The 24472-nt window shown below is 34.8% G+C and overlaps 2 protein-coding genes across 2 annotated transcripts; both read left to right on the top strand.

Annotated features, from left to right (window-relative positions):
* Positions 1–1622: 1622 nt before the first annotated feature.
* On the top strand, positions 1623–22926 carry LOC149479118 (coiled-coil domain-containing protein 63-like). Its single transcript, XM_089708848.1, has 10 exons — positions 1623–1699; positions 2904–3026; positions 17399–17587; positions 18139–18275; positions 18975–19149; positions 20077–20256; positions 20619–20769; positions 20945–21116; positions 21475–21613; positions 22477–22926. The coding sequence occupies exons 1-10, from the start codon at positions 1628–1630 to the stop codon at positions 22603–22605; spliced, it is 1467 nt and encodes a 488-aa protein (XP_089564974.1). The 5' UTR covers positions 1623–1627; the 3' UTR covers positions 22606–22926.
* On the top strand, positions 11398–13758 carry LOC149479119 (serine/threonine-protein kinase RIO3-like). Its single transcript, XM_089708867.1, has 2 exons — positions 11398–12899; positions 13585–13758. The coding sequence occupies exons 1-2, from the start codon at positions 11868–11870 to the stop codon at positions 13657–13659; spliced, it is 1107 nt and encodes a 368-aa protein (XP_089564993.1). The 5' UTR covers positions 11398–11867; the 3' UTR covers positions 13660–13758.
* Positions 22927–24472: the final 1546 nt, after the last annotated feature.

The following is a 24472-nucleotide window of genomic DNA, read 5'->3' as shown; positions in this document are numbered from 1 at the left end:
ATGTTTTTACTAACTTTTAGTAATAATTGGAAGTTTATAAGAAGTACTACCGCGTAGATATGAATTAAACAAGAATTTACGCTTTTCCTGTGAAATTTAAATGATTTCTTAAAAAATGCACAAAAATTAGAAAGAACGTTTCCATAAAAAAAAATTTAACCTTTTAATATATCCTTCTCTTTCCTTAAACACTGTTTGCATCCAGTCTGGCATACTCTAGAAGACATTTTTGATGTCCACTTGAGCTATAGTGTACCAAACGGCCCCAGCTGTATTTCTAAGCTCATCTAACATTGGTGCTGGTTTGGAATCGAACTTTATGTTTCTTTTAAGCATGTCCCAGATGTGTTCTATTGGATTAAGATCCGGGCTACGAGCTGGCCACTCCAATTTTTCAATAATAACCTCTTGAAGGTACTCTTATACGCATCGTACGACACGCGGACGTGCGTTATAGTGTATTAGTAGCAAATTTTCTTCACTGATAAACCTGTAATAGGGCTGAACATGTTCCTGGAGAACTTCCTCAATGTACCTGATCAAATTTAAGGCATTATCTACGATAACTAACTCCGTGCGAGCATCGGAACTTATACCTCCCCATACCATTATTGACCCTCAATGAAAAATCGCAGTTTGAGTGTGGTGATGGGTGAAAACCTCTCTTCTCGTCTCCTCTATACTGACTCTTGCCTATCAGAAGCTCCTAAAGTGCCTTAGCAGTCATCTGTGAACACCTCACGAGCGCACTGGCTGTGGGTCCAGTTTTCATGTTCTCGTGAAAAACGAAGACGTGCTTCCCTGTGATGTCTGAGGAGTTCTGGACGGCGTGCTGGTCTGCAAACCTTCAAATTTATTTCTTTCATTAGTCTTCTCACCGATTACTCACTCACATTTTTTATCCTGGTGTTTTAGAGCCGGTGGCGTATCTCAAAAACTGTCAGAAAGCCATTTCTGAGTATCTCTTGAACAATAAACGGGTCTTCTCGAGCTGATGAGCACCTCACGCCTTCATTTTCTGGTCTGGACGTGTAGCTGCTAGTCTCCTGGTATATTCTCCATGCATAGTGCACCGCTGAACGTGGTACGTACTTTACATTAGGTACTTTACGTTGCGGCAGTCATTGGTCTAACATTGTGACGGCCTGAGCAGGTTGTTCAGATGTTAACGGCATTCTTTATTGTTTGTTATGATCATTGACTACAGTACAATAATAACAATATCTTAAAACGTTATAAACGATATCGAAAAAAGTTTAAAACGAACAATTCGTAACTTCGGCTTAACCGCACAAATCATAAATTTCGAGTAACTCTTAAAAAGTGGTAAAAGATTATTCTCAAACTTAATGATTTCTTACCATAAAATTAAACAAATAATATGTTAACATATCTGCATACAAAAAAATCGTGAAAAACACTTCAAACTTTTTTTATCGGCAAATTTGTAAGTGGCCAAGATTCCGTGCCGGTGAGTGTCTGTATCTGTGTGGATGAAGCATAAACAAAGTTTGTTGCCTAGCATCATTGATCTAACTACACTAGAGCCTCACAGAATAACCGGATTTTATAAATTCAGAATAAAAAAAAAATAAGAAATATTTTAAATTTGGAATAGAACATAAAAATGTCCGGACCAAGCGATGATATGGAGATGGAGAAAATGGCGGAAGACGAATTATCTAAACTACAAAGACAGGTATTTGATTCACAATAGATAATAATATTATGTTCTAGCATTTTTAGGGGCTGTTAGAACTTAGAAGAAATTTATGTAGATGTGCAATGGGGCTAAACTAACTTCTCGATATGTCTAAACTCTAAATGTTCGTTGTTAATTATTTATATATTATGTAATTACCTTCCTCAGAAGAACTTGTTCTTTTTTCTGTAAATTCTGAAACTTAAAAATAAGTATAAAAATTGTATGTAGGTACGTTATACATACATTATTTAGTCCTACATCATGCATTATAATAAACATTTTAATATTTCTGTTTCACTATATACAACTTAACACGAATCGGCGAAGTAGAGGCTATCAAAATATAACATTAGATAGAATAATATTTTGTCATTTTTTATATTCTTCACAAATACTTTAAAAGATAAGGTTCAGGCCCGGCTTTACTTATCGACGGTTCAGACCACAGGTTCAGACCTTGCGCCCCATCGCACTTAAAAGCAATTTAGGAAGTTCACTTATTTGCGTGCATACTTTTGTAATTGATTGCATCTTATTAGGCCTGTATTCCATGGGAAGTTTTATGTAAAGCTGCTAAACACTATAATGCAACGTTCAAATAGCATAACAAAGATTTAAAACCACTAAAACAAACAATAAATCATTTCATGAGTGCTTACATGAATGCGTGATAATTACACATAAAACTCGGTTACTAGTTTTCTTAAAAAAAAATAATGCTAATTTCTGCGTGTTGAAGGACTAATATGCATGTTTTCATAACATTGTGATGACAAATGAAGTTGAAAACTTGAAAATGATTTCATCATTCTTTGGCCAGAGCATTTTCTAAGCTAATATCAATTAATAAGTAATAATTTGATGGATTTTTGTTCATTTGCTGCGATTTGACGATAAAACTACGGACTCTCGAATCTCGAACATAGCTAAATTATCTTTATATAATATATCTTACTAGAGGTCCGCCCCGGCTTTGCCCGTGTTACATATTACGCAATAAAAGGTAGCCTATGTCCTTTCTCGGGTATCAAAATATCTCCATACCAAATTTCATGCAAATTGGTTCAGTAGTTTAGGCGTGATTGAGTAACAGACAGACAGACAGAGTTACTTTCGCATTTATAATATTAAATAGTATGGATTTCTCGTATGTATTTTTTATTTTTCCTACAATATACATTTATTTATGTATTTCTAGTTTAGGGTTATGGAGGTGGACCGTGCTAATGTGATGAGCAGTGTGAAGCCTACCCTTAGAGTGCAAAGGAACATTATACAGTCGCTGACCGCCGATCTAGATAAAATCATGATGCAGCTAAAGGTATAATTACTAATAAATAACAAGCTGTTCTCCCTGGCTACCCAGGCTACCCCATTTATAATTCGGTATTGCAAATGCAAAAAAAAAATAAACGAAAATCATTAAAAATCCTGATTATACAGGGTGTCCAAAAAGTAGTGATGAACGGAAGGTGAGAGGTAGAGGACCTAGAGGGCTATCCAAATCACCCCCATGTATGTTATGCGATTTTTCGTATTTTCGGAGTTATGACATTTTTTTCAATTTTTCATCTATCGCTGAGTACGATGATATTTTTATTTATGGTGACGTGAATTATTGCTCTAGATGCTTGGTGTGCTAAGCTGAAAGATAGGCCAATTCAGTATGGTAACATTTACTATCGTTAGATCTTCGAATGGAATAAAAAAAAGAATTAAAGTTTAAAATAAAGATATATTAATATAAGGATAAAGATAAAGATATAAAGATAAATTATAAATAAAGAATTAAAATTAAATTAAAAAAAAATGAAAGAATTATTTCTATATTAAACACTTGACCGTAATTTGAAGCTTACTTCATTGAGAAGGTACCTAGCTTTTTCCGCCTATTTTTCCCTCTCTTTCCGTTGTATATATGCTATCTCTCTCGCACACCTCTCCACCAGGTGGCGGGGCGCACGATAATGTCGGGCGCTGGATGTTTTTCATTGGCGTCTAGCTTCCGCCGCGAGAAGGTTGTCTACAAGACTACAACCTTGGTGCTATTAAGTATTAAGTGTTGCTTAAAGCAAGTGCTAATGCGCTGATTACACCTAACGAGTACAGTGGCGAGTCAGTAAATACGCTCTCGGCCGAGACAGTTGCCGAACCGAGTGGGTGTTTACACGTATTTCACTAGTGGCGAGTCAGTTCAGTTTTGATCACGACGCGGACGTCTGCAATGGATCGAAAAAAAAAGAATTTAAACGGGTTTTAAATCGGCTGTTACCAGATATTATTAACGAATTGTGGGATTTATTAGAAATAATAAATAAAAATAATAATTCTTTGAAAAAATACAATGACGAAACGAACGAGTGGCGAGTGGCCGAATGACGCGACGAGTGCGTGTTTATACCTGCCGAGCGGTATAGCGAGTGGGTACTCGGCCGAGTAAACAAATTGGGATTCTAGTGACTGTCTCGCCACTCTTCTCGGCCGAGTACTCGGCCGAGCACTCGTTGAAGTGTTTATACCAACCTAGCACTCGGCCGAGGACACTGACTCGCCACTGTACTCGTTAGGTGTAATCGCCGCATAAAAGTGTTAAAAAGTGTATCCCGTCGGATCGGTACAGTGAGTTATTTTTACATCTATTCTAATAATATTTTACTTAAAAATGAGTAAAAATCTTTAAAGTCAACGGTATAATCGTTGGACTTTATTTAAAATGCTGAGGTTTTTAATGAATCCTTCAGCAATAGTTTATTTTTCAATATGCTTAAATACTTAATAGCATGAATAAAGATATTTAAAATTAACGATACAACCGTTACATTTTACTTGAAATAGTAACTTTTCTTTTGAAATATTTCATTATGCAATATGTACTAATTAATATTTGAATTTTTAATACTGTGAGTAAAGCTATTTTAACGGTGTTACCGTTCGGCTTTACTCGAATCGTTAATATTACTTTTGTGATTATTTGATATTACTAGATATATCAAATACCCTCTCTTGTATATAGATATTTTTAATATTTTATTTCATTTTTAATAATGTGTTTTTATTACAAGGGTACAAGTGAATTTTTCGTGGAAAAATTACAATTAATACTTAGTATGGATATGAGCCAACTCAAAGCTTTACAGGCATACAATCCATTGCTACGACTTTATTACATTGTCGTTATCGCTAGGAACGGTTCGGAATTCCTATCATAGTTTATTACTAAAAATTATCGAACGAGATGAGTCAGCTCCAAGAAGTCACGACATGTCAGAACATGTTGTGATTTTATTTTATAAATCGTACGGGAGTTACCGCTCAACTGAATAATGATGGAATTCGCTCATGTATAGTAGATACGTACCATGAATGTTCCACACATTCAAAACTATCCGTAGTCTATACGTGTCCTTTTATCTGGGGGCACGGCAGTGCCCCCGCCAAGTCGAGCAAAAAAAAAGCGGCACGGCCGTACCATCCTTTTCTCGAAGCAATTCGGGCCTTTTTCGACCCCCTATAATTCGGTTGTGGATAAAGCAAGAAACCTGAATCTTCAGTAACTAATCCGGCATTGTATAAACACGGAATATTTAAAATTTCAGTCAATTTGAACCAGTAGTTTAAGAATGACAACTTGTTAAAGTTTCTAAATTTTGTCACTCACTGACTCACCGATCATCAAAAGTCCAAGGCACTTCTAGCAGACTTAGAAGCTTCATATTTGGAATACATATAGAGTTTAGTGTCTTAATCATGGGAAAACTTAAATATTTTGTAATTTCGGTCCAGTTTTCCAAATACACCAACTGCATCAATAACTTTGTAATCCCATATAAATATATGGGATTACAAAGTTATTTATGCAGTTGGTGGTTGGTGGTGGTTATAAATTTAATAGGTGTAGATAGGTACCTACTATATGAGGCAAGGGAGGGGGTATAGGGTGGGTAAGGGTGTGTTTAGCCCATGAAACTGAACAACATTATTACTTGTAAAATGGTCGACGTAATGACAGGGCCTAAGCCTAAGTAATGCGCTGATGGATATAGGTTCTGCAGTGTTCACATCCGGTCAAGCTTACGTGGCACTTTCGAGAGTTACAAGTCTGGGCGGTTTACATCTCATTAATGTCGACTTTGGAAGTATTAAAGCGCAGGAATCATCAATTTGTGAATACAACAGATTAAGAAGTATTTACCGTCCAGACTTGTCAAAAATTGAGACATCAAAGCCTCCGAGAAAAGCCCATAGAGACAGGGAGTGGGCTTTGAGAAAAACTGTGGCTGAAGCTCAAGAAGTAGTACCGGAAAAGAAAAAGAGGAAGACTACATATAAAAATAAGAAAATATCATAAGACCTTTAACAAAATTCGTTAGAAGTAGATGGTATCAAAAAGAAAGGCTCTACAAAAAGAAGTGAGATCCCATCAAAAACATCCTGTAAAAAACCCAAGTCTCGCAGCTCAGTCTTTCTACCGTCAAAAGTTGTGAGATCCATGTAATACCAAGTCGGTTAATCTATTTAGTGTCTACTTGAAGGACCTTCTGTCTTAAGTTATTACATAAGTTATTATCATGCCAATATTAAAAATATTTAACGTTTTAAACAAATAGATCGACTTGGACATCGCATGAAAACAAAATGAATATTACAATATTATATTAGATTCTTTAGTCTCTCGCGCCTCACGCGATTGAAACTCTCGTTCCTGTTGGTCGCTGGCCCGTCGTGCTGTGTCTCTCGCGCCTCACGCGATTGAAACTCTCGTTCCTGTTGGTCGCTGGCCCGTCGTGCTGTGTAGTGTGATACATACTAATAATCAAATCAAGCGATGTCCAAGTCGATCTATTTGTTTGAAACGTTAAATATTTTTAATATTGGCATGATAATAACTTATGTTATAACTTAAGACAGAAGGTCCTTCAAGTAGACACTAAATAGATTAACCGACTTGGTATTACATGGATCTCACAACTTTTGACGGTAGAAAGACTGAGCTGCGAGACTTGGGTTTTTTACAGGATGTTTTTGATGGGATGAGTATTATTCTGATCCGTTTTTATGTGAAAATAGACATATTACACACGGCTAATTTGATTGAAAATTACGTTTCCTATGTTCAAATGATGCAACTTTTTTGTTAAAACGAGTAAGTACCAAAATTTTACAATTAAATTCTTTGGTTTACTGAACTTGTGCTGAAAGGGTTATCGTATAATAATTATCGAGATATCTTAATATAAATTAGATTTAGATACACTTATTTCAAAGGATTTACAATTCACTTCTAACGTTTTAGAATAATATTATAAACTTGTACACCTTGACAAAAAGTAAAAAATTGCGGGTGAGTGGAGATTATTTTGTGCAATTAAATATAACGTCCTACGACGGTATGGTTGCGTTCGTAAGGAATGTTAACGGATATAAAGCAACTAAATGTTACATCGATTGCATGAACAAAAATAAATATGAATCGAAGTTCATTTTAAAATTTAGTGAATTGATTTGAATTATGAATTTATTAAATGTCGCTAACATTGGAAAATAAGTTAAAGGACCTTGTTAATTGCTATATTATTTAAATGATTATTTACTGCTATTTTTATATTAGCACTAAGGTGTATTCTTGCTCGAAGCAGAATACATAAATGTGGCCACTACTCCTCGCAGGGGTTAGCCAGGTCAAATTCACCCTCGCAGGGTGTCTCTTAAGCATTTTTTGGCAGGCCCTACTTATTTCTAGTTACAAACATCCCTCGCGCAGCTGTCGCTCGCAGGGAAATGGTGCAAATATATATCGGCCCTCGCGGGGCTTTGATTACAACCGTCCCTCATGGAGAAATGGTGCAAATATATATCAGCCCTCGCGGGGCTTTGATTACAACAGTACCTCACGGAGACATGGTGCAAATATATATCAGCCTTCGCGGGGCTTTGATAACAACCGTCCCCACGGGGAAATGGTGCAAATATATATCAGCCCTCGCAGGGCTTTAATGGCGATTGGTGCAAATATACAAAGGATTGATCATTAAAATGATCATAGATATTTGCTTTTGTCAACGAGGACCCACGAAAGAAGTTTTGGATATGACCGTATCGGATCTTCACTCTTCTAAGGTAGGTAGAAAAAGGTTTTGAAATCTACTTCACAGTGGGCAGTATAGTAAATGACCTAATAAATACAATAAAGGTTAGATACGTCAAATAATGGGCGCATGAAATTGATACTTCGTATCCTAAAAGTTTACGCTTCAGGAATCAGGAAACCACCATTGGTTTACCAATTATGGAAATTGGAATTGAACAAATTGTATTTACCAATGCAAAGCCTAATCACAACAAAGGAAGGCGAGTCGGATCAAATATCATCTCGCAGATGATTTGTGGCGGTGGTTTCGAGGATTGTCACCAAGCCTTGTGTCAACGGTATGTTTGGTATCGTAATTAAATGGCACTAGCCTACCAATTTACATATACAAACATCGGAAGAGATTTTTTAATCGCAAAGCGATTGAATGTAACAAATGACGATTGATTACGTATAGTTGACCTCTCATAGGCCTATTTTAGTTGCCCGGTCTTGTAGGCAATTTATTTGACTCGTTTTTCAACCCATTTGACCTCATTATTGCACCCATGAGATTTTTCTTCGGGGCTCAAACAATAAATCGCTGAGGGATTAGGATAATCGTTTGTTAGACAAGTTTTTTGTCATCCCACCAGGATTATTATATTGTATAATAAAGTTATATACAACTATTAACGTAAAACGTTTAAGTACTCAACGAATGCTGAGAATACTGACTGTTGAGTTACATAGGATAGAGGATAAATAACGGAAAGTCAATCTTTCCAAACAAAAGCCTCTTATTATTAGATATTACTTGGAACCCCTACCCTTAACGAGAAAGCTCTGCCAAATGACTTCTCATTTCTTTGCTTTGAGGGGGGGGGGGGGCAATAAATGAAATGTACAGGCTATACGGCTTTTAAAATATAAGTCTGGTAAGCGGACTAAACTTTGCTGGTTTAGTTCTTGCTATATCGCTATCCGTGCCTGCTTCTCGTGTTTACGGGTGAATTAAGTTTATCAATAGTCATAAATGCAATGCTATTCAGAGGATATACTGCATTTAAAACATGACAAAGTCTGGTAAGCGAACTAAACTTTGCTAGTTTAGTTCTTGCTATATCGCTGTCCGTGGCTGCCTCGCGTGTTTACGGATGAATAAAGTAATGTCCTGTCTTCGCATCCACAGCTAACTGTCCTATACTGTCATAATCTTAACACAGATTCATTCGACATAGCTCCCCACGAGCTCAGTTCTTCATTTTTGCACTCGCACAACTGTGGACAACACAAGAGCAATGCCTCCATTGGTAGCAGTTACAATCAAGGGATAACTAACCTTAGGCTAGCCATATTACGGATGTTGGAACAACCGACTATATTCAGGGCAATTTTCTTTGTTCAGTGTAACGTTTAGACTGTCGTAGCATTCCTACGGAACAAAGATGGGATCAGATCTGCATCCTTAATGCAGTTAATCGAAAGGAGATACTTTCAGACGACGATAGTATTCAAAACCCACCATATTCCTTAACATAATATTGCATAGTTAAGCTTATAATCTCTCTTGCCATTATCCTGCAGCAGAATTCCTTGGCGATAATTTATCCTCGTTAGAACGAGCGAGGGTTGTTACGATAATATGAGAAATCCTAGTCAGTTAGAGACCTGAACGACGCGATAGAGTACCGCTATTTCAGTAGTAGTAACACCTAGAAGGGTGAAGGTATTCTGGAAAGCGGAACTGAAGGCCCGGTCAGCAGCATCAGCCACCTAATAGACAGTGTTCAGTGCTGCACCACTATAATCTGCAAAATGACTCTGACGGTATGAAAATGTGGAGTACATTTTCAAAATATCAAATGATATAGTTGGAATAAAAATCCTATTTGCCTCCGTCTATCCAAAAGACATACGGAGTAGCTAGTAGTAGTTGGTTGAATTAGAATAAAGTAACTATAGTTAAAATCCTTTGTTACTGACTGGATAAATTTGGCTCTTTTCCTATCTGACGTTCATATAGCTGTTGACTGCCTAGTGTTGTGCACAAACACTATTATTATAAACTAGCGGTCCGCCCCGGCTTCGCTCGTGGTACTTACGTTTTCTCTACATAAAAACCATCCTCGTACTTCAAGGAATATAATAAAAGAATTATCGAAATCGGTTCAGCCGTTCTCGAGTTATGCGCTTACCAACACATTTTGCGATTCATTTTTATATATAAGAAGATAAGTCACGTTATGTAGTCCCGAGGCTTTCGGTATATAAGTTCTTATGTAAATCATAATTATATCTTAAAACCGAATTGATTAAAAGTAACGTACTTGGCTGTAGTAATTGCAGTTTTGGGTCACAGATAAGCTCCTTATCATTTTAGTCTCTTAAGAGTTAAGTTCAGTATATTTGTTTCCAGTACAGAGTTTATGACCTATCAGTTTTAAATAAATAATTCATGCATTGTACTGAAAGTACTAGCCGTGTTTAGATTATGATTGGTGGCGTTGGCTCTAAACATTAATAGATACCGCACGGTTTGGTTTGATGTTAAAAATCTGTATTATAATTAAAACCGTTTACCTGTTTTGATATTTTATTGCCTTATTCAAGGGGTGACCTTTTAAATTAATAATAATTAATATTTCTGACCCCAAAAGTAAGGACCAAGTTCTCTTCTTGTCCGCTTGTAGCAGGTTGGGTTAAAACTGTGTGAGTTGAGACAGGTGGTAATTCTATGTAAAGATGATTCAATTGTGCTTCTACAGAGTTCTAATTGAATAAATAAAGGTTTGAGTTTGAGGTATTTTTGCCTCGTCGGGATCAGCTGTTGCTTCATTTTGTAAGTAACATCTAAATGCGTAATTGAAAGTCGTTACTGGCGCTTTCGCAGATTTACGCTAAAGATAGTGAAAATTGTAGTAACTTTAACTTTTCAAGCCCAAAAGGTTAACTAAGGTACGCTTGAACCAATCTCATAAGTTCTAATACTTTTAATCATTATGATTAACTTTTTGGTTCTTATTTGATTAACTTTTCATCTGGGATTGTTAATATATTATATAATATAAAAATTTGTGTGATTTATTGGTAGGTATACTATCTGCACACCTTACTCTTTCAAATAAAGAAATAAGTAATTACTTATGTATTCAAATTCACATTGGCGTCCATATATTGTACACCAGGTGGGTAACAAACAGGTCTCAATGAAGTAAGCTTCAAATTACGGTCAAGTGTTTAATAGCTGTGTTTTACCTGAAAATAAAACACATATTAAATACTTACCTATATTTGAAGCTTACACTTAACGTCCACCTGTTGTGGATTTCGACTCAATGAAAAACATCCAGCGCCCGACATTATCGTGCGCCCCGCCACCTGGTGGAGAGGTGTGCGAGAGAGATAGCATATATACAACGGAAAGAGAGGGAAAAATAGGCGGAAAAAGCTAGGTACCTTCTCAATGAAGTAAGCTTCAAATATAGGTAAGTATTTAATATGTGTTTTATTTTCAGGTAAAACACAGCTATTACTTCGGGAACTTCGATTCCCGCCATAATTCAAAATTCTTGTGATATCTGTGTTAACGTCACTGTCTAGTGTCTTTAATCTATACGTCTAACGTCAGTGTCTTTGTCTATTTTCAAAATATTATGTATTTGTTTACCTACAAAATAATAATGATTTAATTTTACTGAGAAATCATTATATCTTAATTGTGCAATCGATGAAATTGAAGATACCAAGATATTCTAAAATGGTTCAAACTCAGTTTCCAGAAGCGGTAGACTTAATTTTTGAATAAATTTTCACCCTCCGTAATCAGCAATATTGTGCAATAATTCTGCCGATAAACCAAAATTTCATTTCAATTACGCAATATAGACGCCCGTATAAATATGTGTAATACAAAGAATAGCGCGCAGTATTAGTAAGTAGGTAGTTAGCACAAACCACTTCAAAGTTGCAAATTATTTAAATACTCTCTTAAGAAAGTTGACAATAATAAATAGTGTGGATATTATCGCCGGTTGTAATTCAGAAGTAATAATTCTAGTGTTACGATTTTACCGCGAAAACATTAACATTGTTATGACAAAGGATAAATCATTGCAAGCCATACAAGATAATTTGTTGGACCGTCATAATGTGAATTATGTAGTTAATCAAGGATTCGACAGGGTTGACTTACAAACAGGCACTATTAATATTGAGGAGAGCCAAGATATAGAAAACTCTTTGTCATATGATGAGGATATTCAAACAGACAAACATTGGGATGTGATAGATGGACAATTGAAAGAATTTGCTTGCCCTAAACTAAGCAAAAATACAACAAAAACAGATTTCAAAAACGATAACAAAATTGTGCAATTTCCAGCAAATCTAGATACAATTAAGTGTGCGTATATTAAAGTACCAAATTCTGATAAATTCAAAGATAAACCGTTTTGGTGGTTTCATTGTAATAAAGAAAGACATGTTGCGAAACTGATAATTGAAGAGCAATACACAAGATTGTTACTAAGAAAATGTATCAACAGTGGAATGCTAAAAAATATAGACCGAGTAATTTATCATGGAAGTGAATCCCTTATTCTTCACGCAAACTTCAATTCACCCCACAAGGGATTTAATCATTGTGCAATAAAAGTATTCAAAACCAAGCTTCAAGAAACAATATCATCTGAACCATTTGTGAAACCAGATTGTAAATTCGAGGAGATCTTTGTGAACAAGAATACTCGGCAAGTTGTTAGACGATGGGCGAAAACTGAATTCGACATGTTAGTTAAAATGCAAGAGATTGGAATCAATACACCTTCACCAATATGTTATAAATCACATTGTGTATTCATGTCCTTTATTGGTGATGAAAAACGAGCCCCTTCTCTAGCCGATTTAGTAGTGCCTACAGAAAAATGGCAGTACATATATTCTTGTGTTCTTGAAGCTATAGATAAGTTATATTTTGAAGGGGACTTGGTGCATGGAGATTTAAATGAAAATAATATATTATGGTGGGATGATAAATGTTGGATAATAGATTTCTCTCAAGCGCTGCCGAAGGATCATGAACTGGCACTGTATAATTTGAAACGAGATTGTAAAAGAATTACACGGGTAAGGAAATCACTACATAGTATAAAACAGTCGCTTTCTCTGTCCCTATGTCCCTATGTATGCTTAAATCTTTAAAACTACGCAACGGATTTTGATGCGGTTTTTTTTAATAGATAGAGTGATTCAAGAGGAAGGTTTTAGTATATAATTTATTATGTTTTAGACAAAGCGGGCAAAGCCGCGGGCGGAAAGCTAGTTATACTATAAATTATAATGTATTGGATGGAGTCATATAAGGTTTATTACCTTTGTATATTTTATTAATGCTCAACATTGATTTTTTTTTATTGTTATCATCTGCGTTCAGTCAATTGACTATGAACAGATACTTTGGATCAGACAGATCAACATTGATGGTGGTAAAATCTATACTAGAAATATAAAGCTGAAGAGTTTGTGTGAATGTGCTAATCTCAGGAAGTACTAGTTCGATTTGGAAAATTATTTCGGTGTTAGATAGCCTCTATTAGATAGCCCATTTATCAAGGAAGATAAATGGGCTATCTAATAGATTGTATATCATGACGCTAAGACCAACAGGACTGTAATAACTAATCAATTAATATTTTAAAATATAAGAGAATATATAACAAAAGGATTATTCTATATTCTATATTAAATTTTTAATTCCATTCTATTCTGTTAATTTTATAAAATAAGTACATAATCATTATTAATTTTTCAGTTTTTCGAAAGAAAACTCGAGCACACAGTAAAAGGTCCTGAAAAAATATATGATAAAATCTTATATTATCTTTAAAAGATTTTCAATCAAGGAAAATTAATGTAAGTGGTGAGCAATTGTTGCATTTATTTATATTATTGAATTTATTTTAAAATATATTATTTATTTACTATTGGCTTTCTTATTTATAAACCTACCCACATGAATTGCGAAATTATATAAAAACCCTCTGCATAATGTCTGTCTTTGCATGAGAAAATATCTCATTTGTAATATTAGTATTATATTCCAATTTAGAATAATCAATATAGTCCAGGAGGAATCGGCGCATGAGTACCGAAAACTATTCCACCTCAATTTTTTTACGTGATCCTCTTCAAATTGCCCTACTGATGATATAAATGCATGTTGCCATGGGGCAACCCGGTGCCATATTGTTTAAACCGAAATTGTTTAAACAATTGCAAGGAATTGTTATTTTTCAACCGGACAAATTTTTTTTATATTTTTTATCGAAATACCAATAAAAAAGGTCCAATTACTTTTCACGATAAAGTTAATATTTTCAAAGATATGAATTTTTTAAGGTTTGAAAAATCTCAAATTTGGGTACTTTCGACCCATGAAAAATATATTTAAAAAAAAAATAATATATAAGTAATATTTTTTTTTCAATTCTCTATACAATAGTTAATAATATTGTTAATAGAGATTTAAGAAAATTTCATTGTTTATATCTGTTTTTTAATTGTTAACTTCGCGCGCTCACAAATAATATAAGTTGCATACTTCTATGTGGTTGTGATTCAGAAGACTGTAAGAATATAATATATAAAAATAATATTGATAATAAATAAATACTTATTTTTAAATCTTGTTTTATTATTTCATACTTCTCCATCTATAACTTTCGTTTGAAGAAGTTATTCAATGTAATTAATAAGGTAAAAGACCTAGTTATTGACACTTTAAATTTTATTTTAGTTAAAAAAAAAACAAATCAATTCTAATAAATTAATAAATATAATTTTTGAATTAAAAATTTTAAGATCTTTGGTTTTTTGAGAACATTTCATTCTTTTAATTAAAATCAAATTGCGAGTGTCAAACAACTAGGCCAGTGTCAATAACTGGGTCTTTTACCTTACTTGCTGTTTCAATAACAAAAAAGTAATATAAACTGACAAAAAAGTAATTTTAATTACATGTTTCAATTTATGCTTAAATAACTTTAAAAAAATTGATTTCAGAAAAAAATATATAAGAAACAAATTGTAGACAATTTAATTATTAATAAGATTGCTCTCTTTAGAAATCTTGATAAAGTTGATAGTTTTTAAGATAAATGATAAATAATGATTCAAGACACAGAGAGGCCGATGCAGCGCATGAGTAAGAGAGAGACGGCGATACTTAAAGGTAAGCGGCGCGTACTTGTGAGCGCGCGAAGTTAACAATTAAAAAACAGATATAAACAATGAAATTTTCTTAAATCTCTATTAACAATATTATTAACTATTGTATAGAGAATTGAAAAAAAAATATTACTTATATATTATTTTTTTTTTAAATATATTTTTCATGGGTCGAAAGTACCCAAATTTGAGATTTTTCAAACCTTAAAAAATTCATATCTTTGAAAATATTAACTTTATCGTGAAAAGTAATTGGACCTTTTTTATTGGTATTTCGATAAAAAATATAAAAAAAATTTGTCCGGTTGAAAAATAACAATTCCTTGCAATTGTTTAAACAATTTCGGTTTAAACAATATGGCACCGGGTTGCCCCATGGCAACATGCATTTATATCATCAGTAGGGCAATTTGAAGAGGATCACGTAAAAAAATTGAGGTGGAATAGTTTTCGGTACTCATGCGCCGATTCCTCCTGGACTAATATATTATGTAATATAATTAAGATAGTTGATTTAGTAACACCTAGGGCATGCAGAACCGAGTCCGGTTCCAAGTTTCTGAAACCCGGTTCCAAATCGAGCTCAGAACCGGGTAGAACCGGGTTACCCGGTTCTTTTATAATACCTCGGAAAAAAATACGAAATTAAACAAAAGTAACTATAAAAGTACCTGATAGGCCTTTTATTTTACGCGGCTTGTATCTTGTTTTATTAAATTAATAAAGAAACAAAATTTCAATACTTCTCTTTATTTATCAGTCTCATAAAAGTACCTTGTTATCATAATTTTTACATATAAAAATCTGTAGAAGGGTCAATTCTGTACATTAAAAATATTGAAAAAATAAATAGCAGGTGGTGTTACTGGATCGATACCAAACCCAAATATGTGATTAAAAAAATTTTGGTCTGTCTGTCTGTCTGTCTGTATATGCTGACATCACGGGAAAACTAACGGTTCGATTTCGATAAAACTTGGTATACTTATACTTTATTATCCTGGGCATAAAATAGGATACTTTTTATCCTGGCAAAATACGTGGAAAAAAATAAATCTAAATTTTTCAGTTTTATCCATACACGTTGTTCTGTAGAACTGCGAACACACGTTGCGTTACCCGCAGTGGATTCTTTTTTTTATAAAATGTCATTGTCAGAGTTACTCAATATGGAGAAATAAACCATCCACGCGAAGACGGATATCCGCGCGGACGGAGTCGCGGGCGGAAGCTAGTATCACATTATAAACTTAAACCTTATTCATTACAAAACAAACTGTAAAGCAAAAAACCGGCCAAGTGCGAGTCGGACTCGCGCTCCGAGGGCTCCGAACAAACCTATTTTTTTACTAATGTTGTAACTTAAAAATTTATGTTTCTAGCAATTTTTCCTTTATCTGTGTTATAAGACGTTACTTTTACGAAATTTAAAGGCTCTGTGTTCATGAGAAGTACCCTGTACGTTTTGAGTCCAATGCGAATGTCGAAATTTGCAAAAATTTTCAGCATTTACGGCTGTATCTTTTGATGCGTTGGCTTGTGAGTTTGACTTTTTCACAGCATCAAGGGACCGAAGACTTGAGTATTCGATATAAATTTCAGTTTGATACCAAAAACAAAAACATGACTGGATCATTATATGAAACAGTAAAATCAACAGCTTTTCAAATTCACGACAAATCTAATAAAAATATTTCAGTAGCCTAATTTTTGTCATTTTTCGAAGCCTAATTTTTTTTGGTAATACACCCGTAGGAAAATTATAGCATCTAAGGTCTATAATTTTCCTACAACCAATCAGAACAATCTAGACAACCAATCAGAGCCACGCTTGAGGCGTGACACGAAAATTCGCGATGCACGTGAGTCTGACGTTGCCAGATAGAATAAATTTGTTAAAATAATGCAGCAAACTATAAATAATACTTCATATTTTAATATTTTGGTCGGAACCGGGAGAACCGGGTTTCATACTATTCAGACCCGGTTCTCAAGATCATCAAAAAACCCGGGTTTACCCGGTTTTTTCGGAACCGGGTAAACCCGGGTGCATGCCCTAGTAACACCACTCATACCTTAAGGTCGACTGAACAGATTTTAATGATTTTTGTTCTTGTTAAAAGAATATGTGAAACTTACAAAAAAAGTGTAGCTATATAAGCAGTTATTTTTTTTTGTTCTGTGTCTGTACCGAATTGAAATAAAAAATAGTACCTATGCGTAATGCATTGATTCTTTGATTATTATCTACCTACATCTATGATCTTTTCGTGCAAAACTTCCTATTCATGTTTTATAACATGGTTGGGTGAATAATTTTAATTTCTCAGGCGTGTTTAAATAAAACTATATTTAAGTTCTCATTATACCCTTTATTGAAAAAAAAAACATAATGACAGTTGACGAAAAGCACATCGAACGTTCTGGAAAACGCTAAAACGCGGGAAAAGCTGCTGTCACTTTTGAAGGATCACGAGATTCATTCGGCGGACGTCAAGGAATATCGCGCGAATATCAATGAATTGGACTTCCTTTTGAAGCAAGTGCAGAAGGAAATTAAAAAGTTGAGGTCAAAAGGATCGGAGAAGGTAATATTTTCCTAAATTAGACGTATGCAAAACCATATATTTTTTTGGCTTTATCTTTGTTCGTTCATAGACTACAGGCCCATGATGAAAAAGTTATGGGTGATTTGAACCACCAGGTGACCTATCTAGAACGATTTAAGAGCATAAAATAATAAGATTCAGCACTATGCCGTCACTTGTACGCTGTCCAAATGAGTGCAGATGAGAATTCGAAAGAATAGGTAGAGTGAGTTTTGGTCACATATTTTTGTACGGCATTCTTACCACCGATAGATCCATTAAAAATAAGAAAACGCACAGTGGCGTACAAAAATGGTGCGCCACAAATTCGTAATTTTTTTTTATTTTCTGACAATTACCGGGGTAAATTTGGTCATTTGACCATGTACGGCATCTGTGTCATACTATTTCAATACTGCTTTTAATCCATTATTCCGCAACGCCGTACAAAAATCATGCGACAAGGGGAAAAAATCGAGAGTTGCAATCCCCTCTTTCCGTAGTCCAGGGGGTGATTTCTTCGCCATAATCTTTATCTTTGTATACTTCAGGCATATGATACAGTAAACAATGAGACCATAGTGAGCCAACTAGAAAACCGCCTCAATACCGCCATGACGAAGTTCAATTCTGTTAACAGCAAAAACTATAGTATGCGCCTGCACATTGACCGGTTATTGTGTGATCGGTGAGTATTATTAAATACTAGCTTCCGCCCGCGTCTTCGCCCGCGTGGTGTTTTGATAAAAGGTAGCCTATATGTTCTTTCTCAGGATCTAAAGATTGTCTGTGCCAAATTTCATCAAAATCGGTTGAGACTTGAGAGGTTTAAGCGGGAAAGCGCAACAGACAGACAGAGTTACTTTCGCATATATTTCGGAAATATTCGCAACAGTGATAAAAATTAACACAAAAAGTAGACCGTATTCATGTTTATCTACTATGTACTAGCTTTCCGCTCATGGCTTTGCACGTGTTGTCTAAACTTGACAAATTAAATTATAGTATACTAAAACTTTTCTGGAGAACCACACAATCCATTAGTTAAAAGGCAATGAACACCAGTGCAGTACTTTTTGAGTTTATCACGAACAAACAGACAGTCGTTTAATGTTAGTGATAAAAATACGAAGTTGGCGAAATTGTTGTCTATTGAACCACAGATTTCAAATGTAACTATCTTAATATATATGTATAAATCACGTGTCACAATGTTTGTCCTCAATGGACTCCTAAACCACTTAACCGATTATAATGAAATTCGTATACCATGTGCAGTTCGATCCAACTTGAGAGATAGGATAGTTTAAACATGTAGGTACCACGGGCGAAGCCGGGGCGGACCGCTAGTTCCTTTATATATAAATAACCTCGCAGTACATTCCAGACAGTTCTTCAACGCGGTCTGGAAGGGCCAAGTACGTCGTTTAGTGGAGGGCAAAGCCCTAGTGCTCGAGCTGGTAGAAGGCACAATATCCACATATGAGCAGCGTGAAGAGTGGTGTGCTAAACTCGAAGCGTTGAAGGAAAAGGCAGCTGTGGACTATCGGAGGCACTGCTTGGTATACTATTGTCAGTTAAAATTAAAATTAAATATATATTTATTTTTTGTATATTTCATGTATCAGTTTGAGTTAAAAAAAAGGTATAACTCCGTCTCAATATCTCAAAAAATGGTAGTTTATTGTCTATAATTAAATCATAACACCAACGTTTCAATTTTGTAGTCAAGATACATTTTTTAGAAAAAAAAAATTAACAACGAAACGGTGAATAAACCAAACCAAACAATAAACAAGACTTACAATCACGCTCTAATTTTCCGATCAAATACTCTGTCTTCGCATTTTTTCTAACGAGTGATATAAGTTTGAGTTTGCGAATTATTAAGATTGTGATTACATACGTCAATGTTTACCAGTACTTACTAGTACTGATAGATAGACTTGATATCCTATTATAATATTATAAACTAGTTATAATATTATAAATGTGAAAGTTTGTATGGATGTTTGTTACTCATTTACGCAAAAACTACTGAACCGATTACAATGAATTTTAGCACACATATACAGGGTAACTTGGATTAACACATAGGATAGGTTTTATCCCGGAAATCCAACGGGAACGGGAACTATGCGGGTTTATCTTTGAAAATGCGGGCGAAGCCGCGGGCGGAAAATGAAAAATGAAATATGAAAACGAAAATGAAAAATTATTTATTTCAGCAAAAACACAGTATGTTACAAAACAAAATTTAACAACATCATATTTTGCTGTCACTTATTATACAATATAAATTATTAACTGTAGCTCCCACACTAAGAGAACTTGTGTCGTGGGAGCTGGTACGATTATAAAAAATGGATTTGCTCGTGGTACCGTAATTGTTGATTAAAAAGATTTAAAATTACTAATTTAAATATAAGATATGAATAGAGTAACAAGGAAAGGTAGTAGTACTATCAATATAATATTATCTGTACCAGGAAGTCCGCGAACTCCACCGTCAGCTCGAATACAGCGCGAAACTAGAGCAATTCCTCCGCAGTAAGGGTGCTCTGCGTCGTCCCGCGGGCGACCGACGGGCGGCCGCCAAGAGGGCCAGGGATAGGGACCTGCGGAGGGCTGCCTACTGCGGGTACTGCAGCATACTGGAAGGTTTGAAGGTATACACACACACACGAACTCACATTCTTACGTATTTCAGAAGTACATGCACACACGCATGCAAATAAACACACGCACACACTCACTCATTCGCATATCCACGCAAATACATACACGCACTCATGCACGTACTAGTGTGCGTTAGTACACACGCTCCTAAATACGTACTCATACACGCATAAAAACAAAACACACGCACTCACATAGTCATGTATGCACACTAATACTCGCACACACTTACGTACGCACACTAACGCGAGTGTAAAAAAAAACATTACATAATGAAAATATTGCAACTTAATTTTTTTGCATTTTGCATTTTTTCGACTTTAAAACTTTTTTAATTTTTACCAAATTTCAGGAGTACATGCAAGAAGATGACGTTGACAAACTGATATTAGAGTTCACTCGACGCGAGGAGGAGAATTACGCGCTATTCAACTACATAAACGAAGTGAACACTGAACTTAAGAACTTGAGCGACAATGTCAAGTCGCTTAGAGCTAATATTGGTATGATTTAAATTTTAAACTTACTTAGAACCTTGAAAAATTCATAAGTTTTCTTATAATGTAGATCCCAATTATAATTATATAAATATCTTCCTTCTTTTTAAGTTTTAATCCAATGTTACTATTTAAGTTATAACATATAAATTATAATAAATACAACACACTTATTCAATAGAGGAGGAACACACGAAACACCAAGCCAAATTGCACAAACAGCAAGTCAGTATCGATTCCCTTCGCAACACGCTCGCTGAGAAACAAAAGACTCGACAGGAAATGCGGGACTCGTGTGAAAAGACTCGCTCTGTTCTCGATACTTTGTTGCAGCAAGTTCATTCACTTGCCAGGTTAGTGTTACACTAACAAATAGTCGCATAACACTTTGTCAAGTTACCTGTAGACACTTAGTCAAGTTACCTGTAGACAGTTAGCCAAGTTACCTGTAGACACTTAGTCAAATAAAATATAAATAACACACTCGCTGAGAAGAAGATGACTAAAAGACATCAGAACTGTCTTAGTATTAAAAAGCTTGATTTGAAAGTTTAAGGATGGTGTCTTTGAAGTGAAACTTCTTAAGATGTGTTGAGAGTAAAATTTCAATGTCGCGTCATGGCAATATTCTGTTCGATTTGTTATCTTTGAATCTTGCCAAAGTCGTTTCACTTCTGGCACGCTCTTATTTATTTATTTCTTTGTTGCCAGTTCATCAGAATGTGAATCACTCCCGCTACTCAAGCTCCTCGGTCAGAACTTGAACATCAATGTCACCAACGCAAGACTGTTCATTAAGAGCTTGGAAAAGAAGATCACGGAAATCGTGGAGGTCATCAAGTTTGAAGAGGTATTAAAGCGTATAAAAAAAATGTATGCGTGTACTAGGGTACACACGTAAGAAGTGAAACTTCTTTATGACCTTATTTTTCAAAAAATAATTTACTATACGCAACTTTACAGAAATACGTCGAATCACGCGTGGTAGGGATAAGAAAAAGATGACGCGTAACGAAAAAATGTTACACTAAATTTTTTTTCCAACCCCGATAAAGAAGTTTCACTTCAAATATCTGAAAAATAATCATGATAATTCGTATTTGCAAAATTTTTAAAATATTGATAAGCTTTTTTGTCGTTAAACTAAAAGGTTTAAAACATTATTTGAACTAAGTTACATTACACAAAATATGGGCCCCAGTCAATATTAGAGTTAGGCTGCGTTTCCACCAATATTGTGCAACTTGCAAGGATATTTGTAATTAACCAATAGTATCATTTCAAATGCTAAGCACTTCAAACTAAATGAAGCGATATGATTGGTTCTTTACAAACACATTCTTCGCTACACATTCTTTCACATAATTGGTGGAAAAAACACCCTTTTCGTAATAAAATTATCACGTGTTGACATAAAATCAGTAAATCGCATCAGTTCTGTCGATTTTTTTTAAGCTATTGCATAGCTTCTATCGCGGGCCTTGAGCGCGGGGACCGAATCGAGAAATTCCGTAACGAAAAACCTCACGCTCCCCACTCCGACGGGCTCGGAGGTGTGGCTTGAAGGCATAGCATGCTTTACCGTGGCAGTCCCCGAGTGCCACACGTCATTTTTTTTGTTTATATAATTGTCTATTAGAAATTTAATCCATAATCTTTTTTTTTAGTTTTAATACGTTGCTAAAAGTCAATAAACATATCTATTATTTACAGAAATTCCTTGAGAACAGTGCTCGGGCCCCAGCCGGCAAGCGGTCCCGCGGGCCCCGCACACCGCGGCCCTTACACACACACACACCTCGACGTGCACACCCCACACAAACACGTCTTACAGCCACGTAGTAATATTACACCTACATAAATATCATTTTACACCTTCGTAAAACACCCCACCCACTACATAGAATATTATATTACATTTTTCCAAAACACCCTGCACACTACAGGCAAACTAATTTTACACCTTCGTAAAACATTCTACACACTACGTGACTACACACAAACCTATACTACACCTTCGCAAACTCCAACACAAGTCACATCACCCACGTGTTCAACTTATAGTGTATTACGACTATTTGTGAAATTAAATATAGAAATAAAAAATGTATTATAGATACATATTTGATTTTTTTGTACCAGTATTGAGTGGCCCCAATTTGTTGTTGCACTGAAATAAATTATTCAATCTATATTGTTGTATTATTTATCCTTTATTTTTCTTTATTTAATTTACTAGCATAACAAAAAAATGTGTGCGTGTACTAGTGTACACACGTAAGAAGTGAAACTTCTTTAAGACCGTATTTTTCAAAAAATAATTTACGCCAAAAAATATACTTAGTCATAAGTTCCAATTCGTATAATAATATTTTACACTATGATTTTAAATAAGAAAATCTTTGTGCGTATCTAATGCGCGTCACACACGGTGAAAATAGTCTCTAAGGTATCCGGTATCAGCGTTCTGACCATCATTTTTCTTTTTGTCATTGCGTACTAAGACCCCTGTAGAACCGCCATCCTGTTACAAATGACCTGAAACCAATCTTAATATATATAAATCTCGTGTCACAATGTTTGTCCTCAATGGACTCCTAAAACTACTTAATCGATTATAATAAAATTCGCACACCATGTGCAGTTCGATTCAACTTGAGAGATAGGATAGTTTAAACATGTAGGTACCACGGGCGAAGCCGGGGCGGACCGTTAGTATATTATATTACTCTATGCCCGAAACACTGACAGTTGACACAGAATTTCCGGTCATTTGTAACAGGTTGTTACTGTGGGTTGTTATCATGGACTAATAGAATATATTTTTAGATTCTATTAGTCCATGGTTGTTATTATAGTATCTTCACTGTGTGACGCGCTTAACACTGATTACGCCAATAGTAACAGCGCCATCTAGTGGAAATAGTCCCTACTATGAAGCTTCAAATTTCAATAATTGCAAAAGTTGTAAAAATAAAAAAATAAACGGTTACATATAAACTCAAACGACTATTTATGCTTATTAATTATTATGATACACAGATGAGATAATTTTTTGCATAGGCAACTTCGTTGGTTTCCTTTTGTAGGGAATTCCCCGTGCGATATCAATTATCTTTCCCAATAAAATAACTGATTTTTACTAAATGCTAGTTATATAATATTATAGTTATATAATATATACTCTACATATACCAAAATAGGTATAGAATATAAATAATATACCAATCATAAAATTGGAGTATGTTTTTTATATTGAAATATTATATTTTTTCTAAATGAAATTTTTGTCTGTCGTTTTATTCCGGCTAATCTCAGGAACGGCTAGACCGATTTTGAAAGGGCGTACATACAGACAAACAAACAGAAATTCTCAAAACTATATTTTTGGCTTCGATATCAATAGGAGATCACGCCCAAAGTATTCTTTAAAAAAATATTGTACAGTTTTGATTATCCTACAATTTTATTTTAGGTACATACTTATATCATGAAGTGCATAAAAGCATCCTGCCTATGACTAAGAGACTGCTATTAGCTATATAGTGTTGCCCCTATACGAAATCTGTAATTTGCAATATTAAAAAAAATAATGGATGTTCGTTCTGCATTTTTATGAAATTAAGTCAACCACCATTTAACATTTTATATTGTAGAAAAATCAATAATAAGTTAACAAACTCAAGATTTGACCTTTTTTGATTTACTG

The sequence above is a fragment of the Colias philodice genome, chromosome 21 (genome assembly GCF_061535455.1).
Source record: "Colias philodice isolate Cphi_HAF_F1 chromosome 21, ilColPhil1 Martin Lab GWU primary, whole genome shotgun sequence".
Classification (NCBI taxonomy): domain Eukaryota; kingdom Metazoa; phylum Arthropoda; class Insecta; order Lepidoptera; family Pieridae; genus Colias; species Colias philodice.
Note: the sequence above shows the minus strand (reverse complement) of the source record. Positions and strands in the feature narration are given on the sequence as shown.

Bases quoted from the DNA above. Each gene is read 5' to 3' on its own strand.
- LOC149479118 (XM_089708848.1), top strand. From the start codon at position 1,628: ATGTCCGGACCAAGCGATGATATGGAGATGGAGAAAATGGCGGAAGAC. The intron at 3,027-17,398 runs GTATAATTACTA...ACATAATGACAG, and splicing joins AAATCATGATGCAGCTAAAG to TTGACGAAAAGCACATCGAA. The intron at 21,614-22,476 runs GTATTAAAGCGT...TATTATTTACAG, and splicing joins AGGTCATCAAGTTTGAAGAG to AAATTCCTTGAGAACAGTGC.
- LOC149479119 (XM_089708867.1), top strand. From the start codon at position 11,868: ATGACAAAGGATAAATCATTGCAAGCCATACAAGATAATTTGTTGGAC. The intron at 12,900-13,584 runs GTAAGGAAATCA...TTAATTTTTCAG, and splicing joins ATTGTAAAAGAATTACACGG to TTTTTCGAAAGAAAACTCGA.